The 18,482-nt window shown below is 67.0% G+C and overlaps 9 protein-coding genes and 1 non-coding gene across 10 annotated transcripts; 5 read left to right on the plus strand and 5 right to left on the minus strand.

The window, feature by feature from the left end:
* Positions 1–1,465: 1,465 nt before the first annotated feature.
* Positions 1,466–2,329, plus strand: V1510DRAFT_421215 (Shr3 amino acid permease chaperone). The gene is made up of 2 exons (XM_066934575.1): positions 1,466–1,593; positions 1,626–2,329. The coding sequence occupies exons 1-2, from the start codon at positions 1,548–1,550 to the stop codon at positions 2,132–2,134; spliced, it is 555 nt and encodes a 184-aa protein (XP_066787425.1). The 5' UTR covers positions 1,466–1,547; the 3' UTR covers positions 2,135–2,329.
* Positions 2,150–4,991, minus strand: V1510DRAFT_421216 (protein-tyrosine phosphatase-like protein). The gene is made up of 3 exons (XM_066934576.1): positions 4,482–4,991; positions 3,051–4,449; positions 2,150–2,624 (listed from the first exon to the last, which is right to left on the minus strand). The coding sequence occupies exons 1-3, from the start codon at positions 4,768–4,770 to the stop codon at positions 2,258–2,260; spliced, it is 2,055 nt and encodes a 684-aa protein (XP_066787426.1). The 5' UTR covers positions 4,771–4,991; the 3' UTR covers positions 2,150–2,257.
* An 833-nt stretch (positions 4,992–5,824) lies between these two features.
* Positions 5,825–6,594, plus strand: V1510DRAFT_421218 (Yippee/Mis18). The gene is made up of 3 exons (XM_066934577.1): positions 5,825–6,071; positions 6,104–6,147; positions 6,179–6,594. The coding sequence occupies exons 1-3, from the start codon at positions 5,973–5,975 to the stop codon at positions 6,366–6,368; spliced, it is 333 nt and encodes a 110-aa protein (XP_066787427.1). The 5' UTR covers positions 5,825–5,972; the 3' UTR covers positions 6,369–6,594.
* Positions 6,518–8,065, minus strand: V1510DRAFT_421221 (t-SNARE). Its single transcript, XM_066934578.1, has 4 exons — positions 7,945–8,065; positions 7,694–7,825; positions 7,251–7,660; positions 6,518–7,219 (listed from the first exon to the last, which is right to left on the minus strand). The coding sequence occupies exons 3-4, from the start codon at positions 7,630–7,632 to the stop codon at positions 6,804–6,806; spliced, it is 798 nt and encodes a 265-aa protein (XP_066787428.1). The 5' UTR covers positions 7,633–7,660; positions 7,694–7,825; positions 7,945–8,065; the 3' UTR covers positions 6,518–6,803.
* A 409-nt stretch (positions 8,066–8,474) lies between these two features.
* V1510DRAFT_404472 (t-SNARE) lies at positions 8,475–9,374 on the minus strand (the record flags this gene model as incomplete). Its single annotated transcript, XM_066932247.1, has 1 exon — positions 8,475–9,374. One exon carries the CDS (start codon positions 9,372–9,374, stop codon positions 8,475–8,477), a length of 900 nt encoding a protein of 299 aa, XP_066787429.1.
* Positions 9,375–10,683: 1,309 nt separating this feature from the next.
* Positions 10,684–11,173, plus strand: V1510DRAFT_421230 (RmlC-like cupin domain-containing protein). The gene has a single exon (XM_066934579.1). It carries the CDS (start codon positions 10,715–10,717, stop codon positions 11,060–11,062), a length of 348 nt encoding a protein of 115 aa, XP_066787430.1. The 5' UTR covers positions 10,684–10,714; the 3' UTR covers positions 11,063–11,173.
* Positions 11,174–11,180: 7 nt separating this feature from the next.
* Positions 11,181–12,174, minus strand: V1510DRAFT_404474 (GPR1/FUN34/yaaH family-domain-containing protein; the record flags this gene model as incomplete). Its single annotated transcript, XM_066932248.1, has 4 exons — positions 11,181–11,638; positions 11,674–11,774; positions 11,839–11,928; positions 11,963–12,174. 4 exons carry the CDS (start codon positions 12,172–12,174, stop codon positions 11,181–11,183), a joined length of 861 nt encoding a protein of 286 aa, XP_066787431.1.
* Positions 12,175–13,459: 1,285 nt separating this feature from the next.
* On the plus strand, positions 13,460–15,601 carry V1510DRAFT_426994 (DNA topoisomerase; the record flags this gene model as incomplete). The annotated part of the gene is made up of 5 exons (XM_066935188.1): positions 13,460–13,540; positions 13,572–13,769; positions 13,801–13,979; positions 14,010–15,420; positions 15,452–15,601. 5 exons carry the CDS (start codon positions 13,460–13,462, stop codon positions 15,599–15,601), a joined length of 2,019 nt encoding a protein of 672 aa, XP_066787432.1.
* Positions 15,602–15,651: 50 nt separating this feature from the next.
* V1510DRAFT_397942 (uncharacterized protein) lies at positions 15,652–17,788 on the minus strand (the record flags this gene model as incomplete). The annotated part of the gene is made up of 5 exons (XM_066931916.1): positions 17,334–17,788; positions 17,230–17,302; positions 17,050–17,200; positions 16,863–17,020; positions 15,652–16,833 (listed from the first exon to the last, which is right to left on the minus strand). The coding sequence occupies exons 1-5, from the start codon at positions 17,645–17,647 to the stop codon at positions 15,652–15,654; spliced, it is 1,878 nt and encodes a 625-aa protein (XP_066787433.1). The 5' UTR covers positions 17,648–17,788.
* A 617-nt stretch (positions 17,789–18,405) lies between these two features.
* Positions 18,406–18,477, plus strand: V1510DRAFT_t212. The gene has a single exon. It is a non-coding gene; the product is annotated as a tRNA-Pro (tRNA).
* Positions 18,478–18,482: the final 5 nt, after the last annotated feature.

The raw sequence follows: 18,482 nt of genomic DNA on the forward strand, positions 1-18,482 counted from the left end.
ATCGCGAAACTTTAATGACGCTATCACGCATATGCCGGCAAGCTGGCGGACCTGCGCGCGACGCGCCTAGGGTCCGAGTCGCGCGCTTCCGCAAGGCTGAGTGAGTGGGCACAGCCTTCCAGGGACGAGGCAGCGCCGAGGGACTAGCAGTGCCGACCACGTCTAGCAGCGTTAGAGCCATAGGTTGCACGAAGCTAGTACAGACGAGCACCTTGGCGCCGTCCCTGCGTGGGCCAACCGTGCAACCCATCCCGCGGGCCGCGTCTCGAGCCGCGCCGTGGACGGCTGACCAGCGGCTAGTCCGCGCCAGTACCTGCAAGTACCACAGTGCGACCGTGGTCCTGGGCGCGCCGCGGACGTGGACCTTAGCGTTTTAGGCTAGAGTGGCGGCGGCCTGCGCGCCGGCTGCCACCGGCGCGACGAGCGGCCAACGCGAGGTACGCATAGTACGTTTCTGGTGGCTACGCAGACGTAGCGCGCGCCGGTCCACGGCCCGTGGCGACTTGCTGCGGCCGCCGTGGTCCGTAGACGGTGCAAGGCGGCGAGGGCCGCTGCCGGCGCCCGGCGGCCGTGCGCGGAGCCGGCGAGGCCGAACCGGGCCGGGCGGCGACGACGCGTGCAGCGTATGCAGCGCGCGTGCGGGCCGACCCCTGGCGCTGCCGCTGAAGCGCACCACCGTGCAGCCATACGACCTTCGCAACGATTGGCGCCCGGCATACCGTTTTGAGAGCGGGCGCACGGCCGGCGTCACACCAGGCCGCGACCGCGCAACTCTATGGCGCCGGTGGCCGAAAGCCGCACTAGCGCCTAGCGCGGCCACGACGACGGGTGCGGCTGCGCGCACGCCGCGGCGCCACGGCACGTGACACGCCTGCTGCCGGTGCCTGAGCCAGCCGGCCGGTTGCCCGCGCAGCCGCCGCCGCGTGGGCTGCCGCCGCGTGCGCTCGGGCGTGTGGCACCGCGCACGCCGTGTGTGTCGCACAGCCCACCGCGTGACTGCTTTTTGGTGCGGCTCAGGTGCAGCCGCCGTCCACGGGGCCCGATCTGCGCAGTGCGTCTTCCGCCGGCCGCGCCGGCCGCCGGCGTCGGAACACGCGCGGCCCTCATCGGCCGTCGCCCGGGCCGCACGCGCCTTGCCACGCTCCGTCGGCTCCGCGCTCCTCAGGCAACAGCGCAAGGCCCAAAAGTCTGTAGTGCGCGAGCTAGGGCCGTAGTCACAGACTAAGTTGCGCCAGCGCCACCTTATTTGGCCAGGTAGTGCCCCAGTCGAGCTCGGCCAGCGCCGAGAAGACCGTCCGAGGCTGTGGCCGGCGGCCCTTGGCCCGACGCGGGCGTAGGCCGGGCCGTATCTGGCACCCTAGCTGCTGCGGGCGTGGTTGCGCGGGTGCACTGATCACCGCGCGCCGCACCAGGCGCCTTGGTGGTGTGTCCTATCAAACTGTCACTTCCACGCCCACTTTCCACGTCCTTCCGACGCGCAGCCCAGAGGAATCGAGACCCTGTCGTCGCCGGTAGCTCCCACGACGCCGCCCGTCGTCATCGCCGCCATGCCTGCCTCGAGCTCGAGCCTCTTCACGTCGCTCATTCTGTGTCGTAAGTGTTGTCGCGGGTGGCGCTCACGCCAGCCATCTCGTTCTTCCTGGGCGTGATCTTTCTCAACTGGACATACGACCACCACACGCTGTGGGATGCCACGCCGCAGTCCGAGGCCTTCGCGGCGTCCAAGGCGCACTACAAGCAGATCGCGGACGCGCCGTACATAATACAGCATGTGTTCCACGGCATCGTGGCTGTCGGCCTGGTCGGCTTCCTGGCCAAGCTCTACAAGCCGTCCGAGTCCAACCGGCTGTTTGACGGCGGCTCGCTGGTGCTGTACATGGCCGCGCTGATCGTGTACCTGACCAACATCCGCCGGGGGTTCTTCTCGGTGTTCTACAACGACTGGGGCGAGGTCTCGGAGGAGATGGGCCTGAACGTGATGGCCGCGTCGCAGACGATCGCGGCCGTGTGCCTGCTGGGCGCGCTGGGTCTCCAGGCGGGCCAGTTCTACGCGGAGCGCCAGAACGACATCATTGCGGCGAACGCGCGCCAGGAGGAGAGCGCCGAGGCCCCGGAGGCCAAGAAGACCAAGTGAGCGCGCGACAAGACTCGCTAGTGTACAATACCAGTTTTGCAGCATCGAGCCGCGCACGCCGTGTGCTCAAAATGTATTCATATATGATACAGCTCTAGTCCGGGTCGCCGGCGGCGCGGCCGCTCAGCGGGTTTCGTCAATGTACGTCTCGTCGGTCGTGCCGGCGCTGTGCCGCAGCGAGTAGCTGTCGAGCGGGTCCATGTGCATCGACGCGAAGCGCTCGACGGGGTAGGGCATGTCCTGGCCGCCGGCGCGGCTGAGGCCGGCGGAGGGGAACTTGCCGGAGAGCGGGTCGGCCGAGACGAAGGGGCGGCGGTCGGCGTGGGCGTCGGCGCCGTCGTCGGCGGCGTCGGCCTCGTCAGCGCCCGCCGCGTCCGGCCCCGCGCCCGCTGGCGCCGGCGGCGCCGCGCCCGTCCGACGCTCCGGCGCGCTCGTCTCCCACACGTTCGCCGTCGCCTCCATGTAGTCGTTGTAGAACTTCTTGGTCGCGCCCGTCGGCGCGGCCACCGCCGGCTGCGGCGACAGCGGCGACAGCGGCGGCGGCGCGTCGGCCCGACGCTCGTCCGAGCGCTGCGGCGTGCGCGGCTCGGGCGTGTACTGGGCCGGCAGCGACTCGACCGCGGTCTCGTAGTACGCCGTCGAGAGCGGGCCGAACGCGTTGGACGCGTTTGTCGACAGCTCGGACAGCTGCGAGGCGAACGACGACAGCGCCGGCGACAGCTGCGAGGCGGATGCTGTCAGCGTCGAGAAAAACGAGTTGGACGAGTACGGCGTGCGCGCGCCGAAGTAGCCGCCGCCAAAGTCGGCGCCGGCCGGGCTCGGGGTCTGCGGGGCGCCCGGCGACGGGCTCGGCGGCGCCGGCCGGGCGCCGTTGTGCGGGTGCGCGCCGGAGTACGTACCACGGGCGCCGTCGGCGACGGCCGCCGCGGCAGTCGCGGTCGAGCCGATGCCCTTGAGCGTCACGATGTTCATCTCCTCCTCGGTCCGGCCAAAGACCTCGTGCCACCACCGGATCTTCTTCGGGTCCGGGAAGATGACCGCGTTCGTCCCCTTGTCCTCGTTGTCGAGCGCGGGGTTGTACTTGGGGTTGGTGAACTCCTTGCGCCGGACGACAAAGTAGTCCCACACGCTGTGGGTCTGCTCGGCCACGCGCGCCTCCAGCCGCTCGCGCTGGCAGTTGTGCAGGAACGTGCCGTACTGGCAGCTGTACAGGTGGTACAGCAGCCGGCGCAGGAACCGCTCGCCGAACTCGAACCGGTCCGGGAACTGGCGCATGACCTGGTACACGCAGTCCAGGAACTGGTGGAAGATCGGCGCGGTGTACTTGAGGTGCGCGTTCTGCTTGCCGCCCATGAGCTTGCTGCCCATCTGGCTGAACGCGCTCTGGGTCTGGCTCTGGTTCTCGGCGACCTTGACGAACGTCTTCTCGCTGCTCAGGTGGCCGGAGCGCTCGAGGAAGCGGTGGCCGAAGGCGACCCACTCCTTCTCGACCAGGACCATGAAGCCGTCCATCGTGCGGAAGTACGGGTCCAGGAAGATCTGGGCCAGCGACGACAGCTGCGCCGTGCGGTCCCAGCCGTCCGAGCAGTGCACGAGCACGTGCGAGTGCTGGTAGTGGATGTGGTCGGCCATGAGCACGGCGCCCTCCATGACGGTGGAGATGTGCCGCAGCCACGACGACTTGTACAGCAGCTCCTTGTTGGGCGGCAGCGGCGTGATGTCCGAGTCCTTCATGCTCTCGTAGATCTTGTTGAGCGACTCGCGCATGACGTGGATGTTGTCGATGCCGAGGTAGACCTTGCGGGCGAACCGGTAGTTCTCCATGTTCTCGCTGCCCGCGCCGAGCGCGGTCTGCGCGATGGCGTTCGTCGTCGGCCGCGCGTCCGCGATCAGGTTCTCCTGCCGCGCGCCGTACGCGTTCTCGACCTGCGTCGTCTGGAAGATGGCGTGGATGAACCGCTCGTCCTGGGCCGACCGGTTCTGCTTCAGGCCCACGAGCGGCTGCGCGCACCGCGTGATGGTGCAGCTGTTGAGCCGGTGGATGTACGACAGCGCCGGGATGCGCGCCTTGGACCGGTACTTGCCGGCGTAGTTGAGCACCGTGTCCGAGATGGACGCCGGCACGGCCAGCACGGACGGGTACGTGGGGCAGAACTCGTAGTCGCGGTTGACGTCCGTGATCCGCCACGTCGGCACGGTCGTGCCCACGCCCATGCGCTGGAACTCGCGCACCGGGTCGTAGATGTTCCAGCTGTTGACGTTCTTCTCGGCCGATCCCGGGTTGTAGAAGTACGCGTACAGCTTCTCGACCGAGGCTGCCGTCAGCGCCGCCGCGCCGCCTACTTACGCACGCACGCCAGGCCCTGCACGGTCTCAAACACGTCGCGCGAGTCCTGGTCGTTGTCAAAGTGGAACGCCACGAAGCTGAAGTCGCGGCACCGCATGCGGATGGGACTGAAGCCGGTGAACGCGCTGAACGGGCGCCGCTCGACGTAGGCCATGATCGGGTAGCATATCCAGACCTCGCGGTTGGTGCCGTCCTCGCGGAAGATGAGGTGGTGCGTCGTCAGGTGGATCGTGCCTGTGACGTGGTGGCCGCGCCGGACCATCTGCACGTTCGGGACCTGGTTAACCATCGTGAGCGCCGTTCGGGGCCGGGGCGGTGCCGGCGGGGCGGCTCGGAGGGGGAGGTGCGCCGCGAGGCTCGCGACACGTCAATTCAGGCGGGCACAAGACCCGGGCGCCGTGGCGGGATGCGGGAGCAGCGCGGGTTGCGGGCGGGTCGGCTTATCGCTGGCGTGGCCGTCGCGGAGCGGCGAAAATTGACGTCGCGGGTGTGTCAGCGGCGGCGGCCCGCTTACATAAGCGCGCCGCACGCCGCGCGGCGCGCCCCCCGCCGCGGCACGTACCTGGGTGACCTTGAGATGCTCCATGCTGGCCAGAGAGCGCGATGCGGCGCGATGCGGCGCGGATGCGGCCGCCCGTGTTACGTAATCCCGCCCGCGTACACGCCAGCACGGTGACGCCGTGACCGGTCACCGCCGTGACTCGTGACTTGGGAGTGATACTGGCCGGCCGCCGCGGCCTGCATATGTCCCAATGGCTAGGCCCCATGGGGTAAGCCGGCCAACGTCGCCGCCGTGATGGACCGCCCGCGCGGCTGGCCGCCACGGAGCCGGGTCCTGGGGTGTGGCGGTGTGCGGGGCGTGGCGCCCCTGTGACAACGGGAAGGGAGTCAGCCGGACGCTGTTCGGCGCGCCGGCGCGGCGTAGATAGGCCGGGCGCCGTGTTTCAGACCGCCGCGGTGTGTCTAGCCGCAGGGTCTAGGGCGAGGGCTGCGGCGATATGGCCAGCGCCGGGCGCCGCGGCCGCCGCGGCGCGGACGCGATGCCGGCCGCGACCGCAGCCGGCCCGTCCGGCGGTGCGTGGGTGGCGCGCGGCGGCGCGGCCGCGCGGGCGTGGCTGCCCGCCGCGGCCGCGGCGCGGCGTGTCGCCGTCGCCGCCGCCCCCGGCCGCGGCCGCTGCCAGCGAGCGCTGCCGCGTCTTCCGGCCGCCACAGCCAGCACCCCAGGCCGAGACCAGGACCGAGACCTGACGCGCTCACGTAGGTTTAGATACCCGGGCACGTTACCACCGCAGCATCCCTAAATACCGGCCGGTGCCCACCTCCTCCCACCCCATCTCCACGGTGTTTCTTGTATGATCGGCGCGTCTCTCCGCCGACTGCCCCCAGCTCAGCTATAGTGGTGCGCTGCAGCCTCTGGCCCAGCTCGGTCTGCTTGAAGGTGCGCCGGATCCGGTCGGCGCAGCGTCTGCGATCTCGGCCCCAACGTCCACGATGGGTCTCTCCTACAACGTCTACCTGACCGACAGCCGCATCTACGGGTGCAAGTCGTGCAACACGCACCTGTCCAACTACACGGACATCATCTCGCGGGTAGGTTCGGGCCCGGCCGCGGCTGACGGCAGCAATTCCAGGGCCACCACGGCAAGGCGTTCCTGTTCCACAAGGTGTAAGTGCGGGCGCGGGCGGGCTGACGGCAGCGTCAACGTGACCGAGTCCAAGCCCGAGAACCGGGCGATGACGACCGGGGACCACACGGTGCGCGACATCATCTGCCGGCAGTGCGGGACGTGCGTCGGGTGGAAGTACGACTACGCGGTGGACCCCACGCAGAAGTACAAGGAGGGCAAGTTCATCCTCGAGATGGAGCTGCTCACGTACGTGAAATGAAGCCGGGCCGGCCACGCCACCGCCGGCGGATGGCGGGCTGGTCCGGACGGGTCCGGGCCGCGGCGGGCGCGGCCCGGCGGGCCGGCGGCCGCACACGCCACCGGCCGGGGTTTGCTATCTGCGATTTGGAATGGGCTCTGGTGCTTTGGTTTGTCTCCTTGCTTTTGCCGGCCGGCGGCTGCCGGCGGCTGATGTATTTACTGCCTTGAATTCACGATACACTATACACAAGCGGCGGTCTGCGCAGGGGCCGCGGCCCAAATGTCCTCGCGAGCGCTGGCTCGGCCAGCGCCCCGCAGACCGCGGTGCGCGCGCAAGGCGTCTCAATTTACATCAAAAAATACAGTCAGAAATATACACTGGCGAACACGTCAATCAGAAAGCAAGGGAGAGACTTGACCAAGCGCACGTCGCAGCGGAAACACACCGCGCCGTCTATTTCCGGCCCAGGACCACTCCCAGGACGATGGCCACGATGGCGAGAATGATGAGGACGATGCCGAAGCAGATCCACTTCTTGCGGCGGGCCGAGCGGGCGTGCTTGACGGCCACGCGGACCTCCTCGACGCCCTTGTTGACCTCGGCCTCGACGCGCTTGGTCGTCTTGTCGATCGCGTCGACGTCCTGGCCCTGCACCTCGACGAGCTCCTCCATGTCGTGGAAGAGCTGGACGAGCTCGCCGAGCGTGCGCTCCATCTTCTGGATGTCGCGGTGGCGGTTCTGCACCTCGGTCAGCGCCGAGCGCGCCTCGCCCCGCCGGTTCGACGCCAGCAGCGCCTGCGAGAAGATCTGCTGGCCGCTCGTGTCCTCGATGGCCTCGCGGACCTCGTCGTCCGTGGCCTCGGGGCGGACTGCCGTCAGCGGGCCCGGCGCGCGACTTACCGATGCGGTACTGGCGCTCGGCACGCTGCTTGTACTTGAGCCCGTACGACGCCTCCACGGTCTGGTACCGCTGGATCGAGTCCATGAACGACTTCTTCACGGCGTCCACCTGCACACGCTTGGTCGAGTCCGACCGCGACTTGGCCTCCAGGCCCTTGATTTTGGACTTGAGACTGCCCGACAGCTTGGACGTGTCCGTCACCAGCGCATCGATCTGCTTCTGGTTCGTCTGGTCGATCTCGGTGTCGATCTCGTTCAGCGACCGGTTGTAGAGCGACTCAATCCGCGACACATTGTTGTCGAACTGGCTGATCGCGCTCTTGATGTCGTCGATCTGGTAGAAGAACTGGGTCATGTCGTCCTGCCCGTTCATCGAGTGCATCTCGTAGCCCTGCGTGTTGTCGTCGTCGCTGCCGTCAGCGCCGCCGCGCGCGCGCACTTACACATAGGCCTGCCCATACGGCGACGCGCCCGAGTTGTACTGTCGATCAGCCCTGGCTGCTGGACCCGGCTCAGCCGCACGAGCCGCACGGCCCGCTCGCTACTTACGTTGTACGCCATCCCGTCGTCTGGCTCTGTCCGTCAGCCTGTCCTCGCAACCCCGCCGCCGCCGCCGCCGCCGCCGCCCCGCGCACGACGCCCCACCGCCCGCCGTCCGCTTGTTCCGGACAGATGCAAACATCCAATTGCTCACCTTTTTGCTCGCGCTGTGGTCGTCTCACGCCTACTCGAAGGTGGAAACCGTGGGTCCGAGTCGATTCAATGGAGGGCCTGCGATGGAGATGAGGGAACTATCTGCCAGCAGTCGCAAATTGCTAGGTCGTCAATTTTTGTGCTTTTGAACAAATTACGTTGGTTCTGGTAAGGCCTTCTTTTTCGACCGTCCAACTCTAATGCGACAATAAAACGAAGGGATACAGCTAGTTTTTTAGTACAAGGAGCCCGGTGCCGCACGGCGCGCCGGGTGGGGTTGCAGTCGGCGCGCGGCGCGACGCTTGGGCCGTACACAGCCACAATGCCACGAGCCACGGGCCGGCCGGGTGACAGAGTGGCGCGACAACAGATGTTGTTACCCGGGCCACGTGCCGGATCCAGACAAGGAGACGGCGCCCGTCTGGGCCGGCACGCGAGGAGCCGGAAGCTCGAACAGCCGCGGCATGACGTAGCGTTGCCGGGGCAACCTTGCCGTTACAAACATTCCATTACCCTGTCCCATAGTGTACATCATATTATATTCGTCGCCTTGAGCACCACCAGCACGATGATGAGCACAATCACCAGCGTGATCAGGAGGCCCCACCACTTCATCTTGCGCGCGCGCACGGCGTGAGTGCGCGCGACCTGCAGCTGGTTGATGCCCGTCAGCATGTTCTTCTCGACGTCGTCCATGTTGCCGACCGCCGCGCGCATGTCCTCGCCCTGCGCCTCGACCATCTCGGCCAGCGCGGCAGTCATGTCGGCCAGGTCGCGCATCGTGTGCTCGATCTGGCGGATCTCACGCTGGCGCTGCATGACGTTGCTGAGGATCGACCGCGCCTCGCCAGCCCGGCTGACGTTCATCATGGCGTGCGCAAAGATCTGGCCGCCCGAGTACTCGATTGCCTCGTCGATCTCGTCCGGCGTCGCGTCCGGCTTGACCACGCGCACCTGGCGCTCGATGTTTCGCCGGTAGTCCTTGCGCAGCTCGGCCTCGCGCTCGCGGTACGTGGCAAGCGTGTCTTGTAGCATGCGCTTGACCAGTTCGATCTGTGTGCGCTTGTCTGAGTCCTGGTGGCTCACAGACTCGAGGTACCGCGTGCGCTCGATCAGCATGCGCGACAGCGACCGCGCCTGCTCACGCATGAGCTCGAGCGCGTTCTCACGGTCCTCAACCTCGTCGTCGACGAACGTCTCGACCTCTTTGAGGGCGCGCGACTGCGCCGTCTCGATGCGCGCGATCGTGCCCTCGAGGTCGGCGATGCCGACCTTGATCCAGTCGACCGCCTTGAGGAAGAGCCGCAGGTCGTCGTAGGCTGTGAACTGCATGCTCAGGAGCTCGCGGTACCGCACATCGAGCGCCGAGCTCCGCGAGTAGTTGTCGTACGCGCCGTTGCCAGGCATCAGGTTGCTCATCTCGTAGCTCATCTTGTCTGTGTCGCACCTCCCAGAGTGCGAGCGAGCGCTTATATGTTTCCAAGCGGAGATAAATATAGCTCGCTCGCGCGATATACAGGGGTACCATTTTTGGGGACCGCGCCTGTCTGCGCAGGTAACTGGGCAGCGCAATGCCCCATGCGCCGCAGACGGAGACCACTAATTAGAGGGCTGGTGCCTGCCAACTACGTCGCTCGGCTGGTCGGGGCCCGGGCGGGCCGAAAGCTGTGGCGGCGTACGCGCAGGACAGCCAGCTAGCGCGGCTAGTACTCGCGAAAGGGTCGCGGGTACCAGCGGCAAGGGTCGCGGGTACCAGTGGCTGCACGCGGAGAAGGCTGCGGGGTCGGCCCGCGGTTATTTTGGGCGTGCGGCTAGACCTGCGGGTCGCGCGCTCTCTGCGACCTGGCACACGTGAATGCGGCGTGGAGCCTACGTCTAGTATCGGCGTGCGGCGGGGCGCCGCTGCGGCGGTGCACGGTAACGGGTAATGGACCTGAGACAGCCACGTTACCGGCCAGTTTGTGACCGAGGCGCGGTTCGTGGCTGCGCCGGGTCACGTTTGGCCTGGTTACCTGGCAGCTCAGCCCCTGTCTATATATAGCGCCTGGCCAGGCGTTATCGGTGGATGCGCCACATGCACCGCCCTGCTACGCCCGTGCGGCTCAGTGACCCGGCTCGGTTCACCGCACTGACTCGTGCGTCAGACGCCACAGCTCTCTGCCCGGTCCGGGCATCTCCACGCCGTTGACAGTCGGCGGGGCATCTCCACGCCGCTGCCAGTCGGCAGCAGCGGCACGACGCCGTGGCCGCTCGTAGCTTATCAGGGTAAACAGACCACGCGTGTCGGATGGCTGCTCGCGCGTTTACCCGGGGCCGGGTACGGGCGCGTCTCGAGTGATCGACAGCGGTGGTGGGGCGATAGCCAACCTGATAGTCGCGCCGTCTTGTCCTTTGTCAGCGCCCGGCTCTTTTGACCGCGAGCAGACGGGCCGGTGGAAGCGCTGCCAGGACTCGCAGACGAATGCGACCGAGTCGGCACCGGGAGCGTGCGGCCGCAGACGTTGTGCAGAAGCCACCGGAACACAGGCCCTGATCTATGCTTAGGCTGTCCGCGACGGCAGCCGCCCCGCACAAGCGCGAGGGAACATATTTCTTGCTCGAGCATAGTCGGGGCCCTACTATCGTCAAATAGACTTTCCACGCTCCGCGCTCGTATCTCTCCAAGCGGATAGTGGGCAGGCCGCGATAGCGCACACGTATATAAACGGGCGCCAGAGCCCGTCGGAGCGACAGTGATCCTCAGGTCAAAGTCAATCAGTCAATCAGCCAAGATGCCTATGCTCTACAAGAAGGCCGCTTCGTCGGAGAAGCCTCCCCACATCGCCAACAACAACGCGTTCCTGGGCGACGTCTTCTCGTCGGACGCCGAGCCCGACAAGCAGATCTCGTCGGGCTTCTACCGCCAGGAGTCGGGCACGCCGCTTGTGTACACGTACACGTACGATGAGATGAAGGTCATCCTCGAGGGCAATTTCACCATGAAGGACGAGACCGGCTACGAGGTCACGGCCTCGCCCGGCGACGTGTTCTACTTCAAGAAGGGCACCACGATCACGTTCACGTCGACCGACTACGGTCTGGCGTTCTACTGCGGTCTGCGCCCGAACGGCACCGCCTAGACGTTGAATACACTCTTATCGTTATCTGCGCTAGCGGCATCGGCGCACGCGCCGCCGCACGGTCCGCATCACGTGACATGTAGTTACCAAGTCGCATTAAATTAAGTAAATATCAGGCTCACGCGTTCTTGAGCGGGCCGTGCTTCTCCTGCCAGCCCTTGATCTTGTGGCTGAGGTCGCCGACCGGGAACAGGATCGGGAAGTCGACGGCGATGAACATCAGCACGACGAAAAGGTACATGCCGCAGAGACCACAAGCCAGCGCGGTCGCTCCTCCTGCCTTGCAGATGTTGATGGCCTTCTGGTAGTCGACCGAAAGCGTAAAGTAGCCGATCGTGAGCAGCAGGAGTGTCATGTCCAGGAAGAAGAAGAGCAGGACGAAGACGACGTTGGTTCGGAGAGCGCACAGCGTCATGATGATAGCCAACATCGTCCAGAAGAGCAGGTAGAACGCAAACGACGTTTGGAAGCCCTTTGTGTTGAGTCCGAGTACGAGCGAGTCGCCGGTGGACGAGTACGCGCCAACCGAATTGAACGCGGGCACGAGGGTTCCGGCGAACGAGAGCCAGAAACCGCCTGGGGTCAGGAGCCGCGCAGCGCAAGCCACTTACCGAACGCGAAGAAGACCACAAACGAGAACGTGTTTCCGAGGATGAACTCAAAGATGCCCGACAGGATCAGCAGTAGGCCGCCGAGGAAGACAAAGGCGCCGCTGACAGGTGTTAGCCGAATTAAGCTCGCGACACCATTCCCAACTCGCGCATGTTCGCACTTACGTAGACGCGGCACCCCACTGGCCGGCGCCGCGGAGCTGGAGCAGGTCACAGCCGAGCGGGCAGATACAGATAACGTGGCCGAGAAGGGCACTGGGGTCAGCAGGATCGCGGCGGAGCAACGTACGCAGGGGTAGGGTTGGCAAACGTCTGGCGCAGGTTGCCCTTGACGTGCTTCTCAGGCGACAGGTAGAGCTTCTCAAAGAGCTCGGGCGGGATCGAGACCGAGTTGGACGTGCGGATGCGCGTCAGCAGCTGGTCACGGTCGAACTCGGTGTCAACCGAGCCGCCCTCTTTGTTGCGGCCGGCCTCGAGATCGTAGTCATTGGAGGAGGGCATGGACGCCTCTGGCAGGTGGCTAGCGGGGACTGTAGTGGCGTCAGTCATTTTGTAAGTCGTAGTCCGTTGTAGGTTGCCCGAGAGGTCGGGGGACTATTTATTCTTGAGGTGCCGGGGCAAACAAGCACGCAAAACAAGGCGCGCGGAACAAAAGCTCTGGGGGACACACAAGGACCACGCCCACCTATATATAGTACAAACAAAGATGCGGCCGCACGAGGGGCACGTTGAGCCCGTGCGGGGCGCGGCGCCAGGGTACTGCCGTAGGCCACGCGCGGACGGCTGGCGTCATCGATCTGGGGTCGACGTCGCAGGCCGATCAGTGCAGACAACGACGGCGGCACATGAGCTGCCACATGCCGCCGGCTCGTGCGTGCCCCGGCAAGCGGGGCCTGGTTGGGGGGCTAGGTTTGATTTGTGGATCTGGCCGCGGTGCCGAGTGCGCGCTGCGGAGACGCGACGATCGCCGCGAACGCAGCTCGCCGGCCGCCCGCCTGCAGGGGTCGGCCAGCCGGCAGTGGCGGGCCCCGCGGCCGACTGTGGCGGGCCCCGCCGGCCCTACGGCTGCCCGAAGGGGGCGTCTCCGCACTTGCGCGAAATCCGGGGAAGAACAAGAACCGAGAGCCCAAGCGGGGAACGGTACGGTCACGTGAGTGTGATCACCGCCCGCCCGCGCACGCCGTGGCACAGCGCCCGCCGCGGCGCGCGCCCGCCGCACTGGCCATGGCGCCCACCACCGCGTGCAGCGGGCGGGCGCTGACCGAGCCGGCACGGCTGGTGCCCGATCCGGCGGCCTGGTGCCAGCCGAGCCTGGCCTCCCGCTGGTCCGGCAAACGCCGCTGCACAGCAGCCGCAGCCGAGGCGGGGGCGGGGTCGACCCCGCCGGCGCCGTGGCCCCCGTGGCCGCCTTGGGCACCCGTCCGGCCATCCGTGCGCGGCCGTGGGCAATCAGGCAGGCGGGGCGGCCGCGTGCGACGCGGCGACGTGCGGCGGCGACAGCCGTCGCTGCAGGCTGCAGGTGGGGTCACGCGCTAGCCTGAAGGGGCACCGGAAGGCGCGTGTGCTCATCGACGCGGATCCAGCGCGCTGGCGCGCTACCGCGAGGGTCAGCGGAGCTCCAGTGCGCCGGGCGCCTGCTACGTGCGACGCGACCCAGGGCGCGGGTCGTCACCCTGAGCGCCATCACGCTGGGCCCGGTCGTCCGGCGTCACGCGCAGGTCACATGACACGCGGCGTCACGTGTCCGCGGCGCGCTCACCGCCCGTCGCCGTCCGCCTCACCACCCATGAAGGTCCTCTGCGTCGCCGAGAAGCCCTCCATCGCCAAGTCGGTCGCCCAGATCCTCGGCGGCGGCCGCGTCAATGTGGTACGTGCGTCCGCGGCGCCGCTGACCCCAGCGCAACACCGGCAACAAGTTCATCAAGAACTACGACTTCACGTACCGTTTTCCGGCGCCATGGGGCGAGGCCGAGGTCACCATGACGTCCGTCGTGGGCCACATCATGGCCGCCGACTTTGACGCGCGCTACCGCAGCTGGCAGTCGTGCGCGCCCCAGGAGCTGTTCCACTCGCAGATCGTGATCAAGGTCGACGACGTACGTTTGGCCGCGGCGCCGCTGACGCCAGGACAAGAAGGCCGTGGCCCAGAACATCCGCACCGAGAGCCGCCACGCCGCCGGGCTCATGATCTGGACTGACTGCGATCGCGAGGGCGAGCACATCGGCTCGGAGGTGTGCCAGATCGCGCGCGAGGCGAACCCGCGGCTGGCGGTGAAGCGCGCGCGGTTCAGCAACCTCGAACGACAGTACGTGTTTGGTCGGCTCCGCTGACCCAGGCACATCCACGCGGCCGCGCAGAACCCGCAGGAGCTCGACCAGCGCCAGGCCGACGCGGTCGGCGCCCGCATCGAGATCGATCTGCGGCTGGGGGCGGCGTTCACGCGGTTCCAGACGCTCGGCCTGCGCGACAGCTCGCAGAAGCTGTCGTCGTCGCTGATCTCGTACGGGTCGTGCCAGTTCCCGACGCTGGGGTTCGTGGTCGACCGGTTCAAGCGCGTGGCCGGGTTTGTGCCCGAGTGCTTCTGGTACATCAGCGTGATGTGCCGGCGCGAGGACATCGACGTGACGTTCAAGTGGAAGCGCAACCACCTCTTTGACCGCATGGCGGTCACGCTGATCATGGAGCGGTGCCTCGAGGCGACCGAGGCGCGCGTGGTCAGCGTCGTCAAGAAGCCGACGTCCAAGTGGCGGCCGCTGCCGCTGACCACCGTCGAGCTGCAGAAGCGCGGATCCATGTTTCTCGGTCTGAGCGCCAAGCGCGTCATGGACATCGCCGAGAAGCTCTACACGCAGGGCTTTGTGTCGTACCCGCGCACTGAGACCGACCGGTTCGACCCCGGCATGGATTTGCAGGCGCTCGTGCGCAAACAGACGGCCGACAACAACTGGGGCGCGTACGCGCAGGGCCTGCTCGACGGCGGCTTCCGCGCGCCGCGCCAGGGCAAGAACGACGACCACGCCCACCCGCCGATCCACCCGGTCGCGCACGTGTCCATGCCGGCAATCGACCACGAGCACCACCGGGTCTACACGCTGATCGTGCAGCACTTTTTGGCGTGCTGCTCGGACGACGCCAAGGGCGAGTCGGTCGAGATCATGCTGGACTGGTCGCGCGAGCGGTTCTCGGCCTCGGGCCTGACCGTGCTGCAGCGCAACTACCTGGACGTGTACCCGTACGACCGCTGGACGTCCACCCAGATGCTGCCGACGTTTACCCAGGGCGAGATGGTCCCGCTGACCGAGACCAAGATCAAGGAGGGCAAGACGACGGCCCCCAACTACCTGACCGAGGCCGAGCTGATCGCGCTGATGGACTCGAACGGCATCGGCACCGACGCGACCATGGCCGAGCACATCGAGACCATTTTGACCCGCCAGTACGCCGTGAAGGTGCCCAAGGGTGCGCCGGGCCGGTACCCGGACCCGCTGACGGTCGACTTTGCGAACGCGCCGTGGGCGGGGTCGGGGCGGGGCGGCGCCAGCGGCCGCGGGCAGCGCGCGGGCCGTCGCGGCGCCCGCGGCGGTCGTGCGGCCCGCGGCGGCCGCGGCGGCGCCGCCGGCAGCGCCGGCAACTCGGGCGGCGGCAACATGGAGTTCATTCCGACGACGCTCGGCGTCGCGCTGGTCGAGGGCTACAACGAGATCGGTTTCGAAAAGTCGCTGTCCAAGCCGCTGCTGCGCAAAGAGGTACGTCTGGGGCCGTGCCTGGCTGACTCAGATGGAAATCATGATGAGAGAGATCTGCGACGGCCGCAAGACGAAGAACGAGGTTGTCAACGAGAGCATACGCATGTACGAGGAGGTCTTCGAGCGCGCGAGCGCCCAGATTCGCGTTCTACGAGAGGTGAGTGGTCGCTGGCCTGGCTGACCGGCAGAGCTGTCGCAAGTACGTGCGCTAGAGAATGTATATATTGGAATCTAGTCGGACTTGACGAGGGACGCGATGAAGCGGCCGACGGCCGTGTCCTGCGCGGTCGGCGGCGTGCTGGGGGCAGTCGGCGGCGCCGGCGGGACCGCGGCGGAGGCGGTCGGCGGCGCCGCGGTCGGCGCAGCGGCCGCCGCCGCGGTCGGCGCAGCGGTCGGCGCCGCGGCCGCCGCCGCGGCCGGCTGCGCCGCCGCAATCATCTCCGCCGCCGCCGCCGCCAACCCGCCGGGCTGCGCGTCCAGGATCTCTATGATGTCCTCGTTCACGAGCGGCGTTTCCGGCGGCGCCGTCGCCGGCACCGCGTCCTCGTCCTCTTCGTCCGGCGGCGGCACGTACCGGAACCGCACGGCGTCCCGGCTCGGGCCCTGCTTGAGCAGGATCTCGTACGATCCGGGCGTGTTGACCAGGTCCTTGGCCACGATCTCGCGCGTGCGTCCCAGGCTCTCGATCTGGGCCACGCGCTCCATGGTGTCCTCCAGCAGCTTGTCAAAGCCGGGCATGGCCGCGATCTGGCGGAACGCGACCATGCTCACGACCGAGTCTGCCCGGACCATCGAGTTGGAGTCGATCGTGAACAGGTTCAGGTTGTCGTACTTCTGGATGTAGTCCGGCCGGGTCATGACCTGGCGGGCTCGCCACAGCGGCAGCGACGGCAGGTAGTGGTCCTTGGAGTCGTCGATGTCGCCGTGCTTGTCGCGGTGGGCCTTGTCGAGCTCGACAAGCTCTCTCATGAGCAGCATGGCCGACGTCGAGAACTTGCCGCTCTCCATGACGTCGTCGTCCATCTCCATGCCCAGCATGCCGCACTGGTTGAGGAACCACGTCTTCTCGCGCTCGATCGTCAGCCGGCAGAAGCGCAGCATGTCGTGGTGCTGGGCGGCGCGGTTGAGATGCTGCGCCCGGCCGCCAATCATGTTGTAGACGTCGTTGCACTGCCGGTCCGTGAGCTCCTCGCCGTGGTACTTGCGGCGCCAGATGCGCAGCGCAGCCACGGCCTTGTGGCGGTCGAGGTCCTGGATCGTGATCACGTCCAGCCGCGTGCCGAGCCGCTTGAACCGCTCGTACACCCAGTAGTCGTCCGAGTTGAAGATCATGGTGACCAGGCCGGACGCGCTGAACGCCTCGGCGCGCTGCTGGAAGAGCTCGACCAGGTCCTGGCCGTCCTCGTCGTCGCGCTGGGTCAGCGCAGCCGCGGGCGACTTACCATCAGATGCGTCGAGTTCACGATCAGGATCAGCGGCTTGCCGGTCTTTTTGATGTTTTCCAGGGCCAGCACCTCGAGCTTGTCGAACGCGCGCTCGATGTCCAGCAGCGCGGTCGTGTCGCGCGGCCCGCGGATCGAGAACAGGCCGCCGATGTAGTCTGGGTCAGCCGTGCCGCGGTCGACGCACCTTCGTGGAAGAAGTAGTTCATGGCCTTGCCGAGCCGGATGCGCACGATCTCGGGGTCCGCGTGCGCCTCGAACATGGAGCAGTTGCGGCCCTCGACCTTGCGCAGCGCGTCCAGCAGCATCGAGCTCTTGCCGGTGCCCTTCTCGCCGATCTGGGTCAGCGCGCCCGCGCGGGACTTACAATCAGATAGTACCGGCCGATGATCTCGCCGGCCACGACGCGGTCGATGAAGGCCTGCTCCTCGCGCTTGATCCTGGCGTCAGCCGAGCCATTGGGCCACATACCAAGTGTCGTCGCCCTCGCCGGCCTTGTGCCAGATGGCCAGGTCGAGGGCGGGCGTGCCCGACCGGAACGCGGCCGCCATCTTGGTCAGCACATGGTGCTGGTAGTAGTTGTGGTAGACGTAGCCGGTCAGGCCGAGGACCGCGATCGACGCGAACGTGACGAGCGCGGTCTCGAGCATCTTCAGACCGATCTCGCTGTAGGACCGCCGGGGCTTGTCGTCGTCGTCGGCGCCGGCGCGCGGATCGAGGTTCTCGAGAACGGCGCGCGATGACGTCGCCGAAAACGCGCGCACCGCACCGCCACCGAGGCGCATGCTGGGGCGCGGCGCCCGCGGACCACACAGGCCCGCGGGAGCGATCGCGGCCGCCGGACGCGGGGTCCGGATCGTCAGCCGCCCGCACGCAGCGCGTCCGCGCAGCGCTGCTCGTAGGTCGCCCGTGACACACAGCCTGGCTGCCATTGCTATGTGTGCCCCGCTGGATTCAGCGTGTTCTTATAACACAGAGATCGGGCCCTAGGTTTGTACGCTGCGCCCCGAAAGCGAGCTGGCCCATACATTGTTCTTTCCTGACTGGGTTAGGGCATTGCCTAACTCGGATGCCCGCGTGCGCAACAGGCAACCCGAGTGCCACGCTGGGGTAGCCCGCCGGAGACGCGCTAGCATCTGGAAGTGTCACGCTGGCCGTGCCTGGCCGCGACTCCTTGATGGATCGGCACTATAGCTAGGATGGGGCCACGAGTGGTGTGCGACGGCGGGAACGACGTGCCGCCTGGCAAAGCACTGCAGGGCCTGTTTGCGGCCGGTGCTAGCTTACCGTGCGGCTGTAGGCAGCATCCACGACGGAGTCGCCGAGACTCGTCAATTGGATGCCAGAGTAGTGGTGGGCGCGAGCCCGTCGATTGGGCGCCTGCGTGTGGGCGCTCGGCTCTTGGCAGTCTAGGGGCCGCACAGCTAGCGGCTGCTGTGGGCGCACGGTGATTATGCGCGTGGGTGGGGAGCGTTGCGCTTGCGGTGATGGCCGGGGTGCCAGCAACACTCAGGTGCCAACGTTGGTCTGAAGTACAAGAAAGGGCCGTGTGGTCTAGTAGTATGATACTCGCTTCGGGTGCGAGTGGTCCCGGGTTCAATTCCCGGCCCGGCCCCCCTT

This window comes from Dipodascopsis tothii, assembly GCF_038497935.1.
Source record: "Dipodascopsis tothii strain CBS 759.85 unplaced genomic scaffold V1510scaffold_29, whole genome shotgun sequence".
In the NCBI taxonomy this organism is placed as follows: Eukaryota; Fungi; Ascomycota; class Lipomycetes; order Lipomycetales; family Lipomycetaceae; genus Neoaidaea; species Neoaidaea tothii.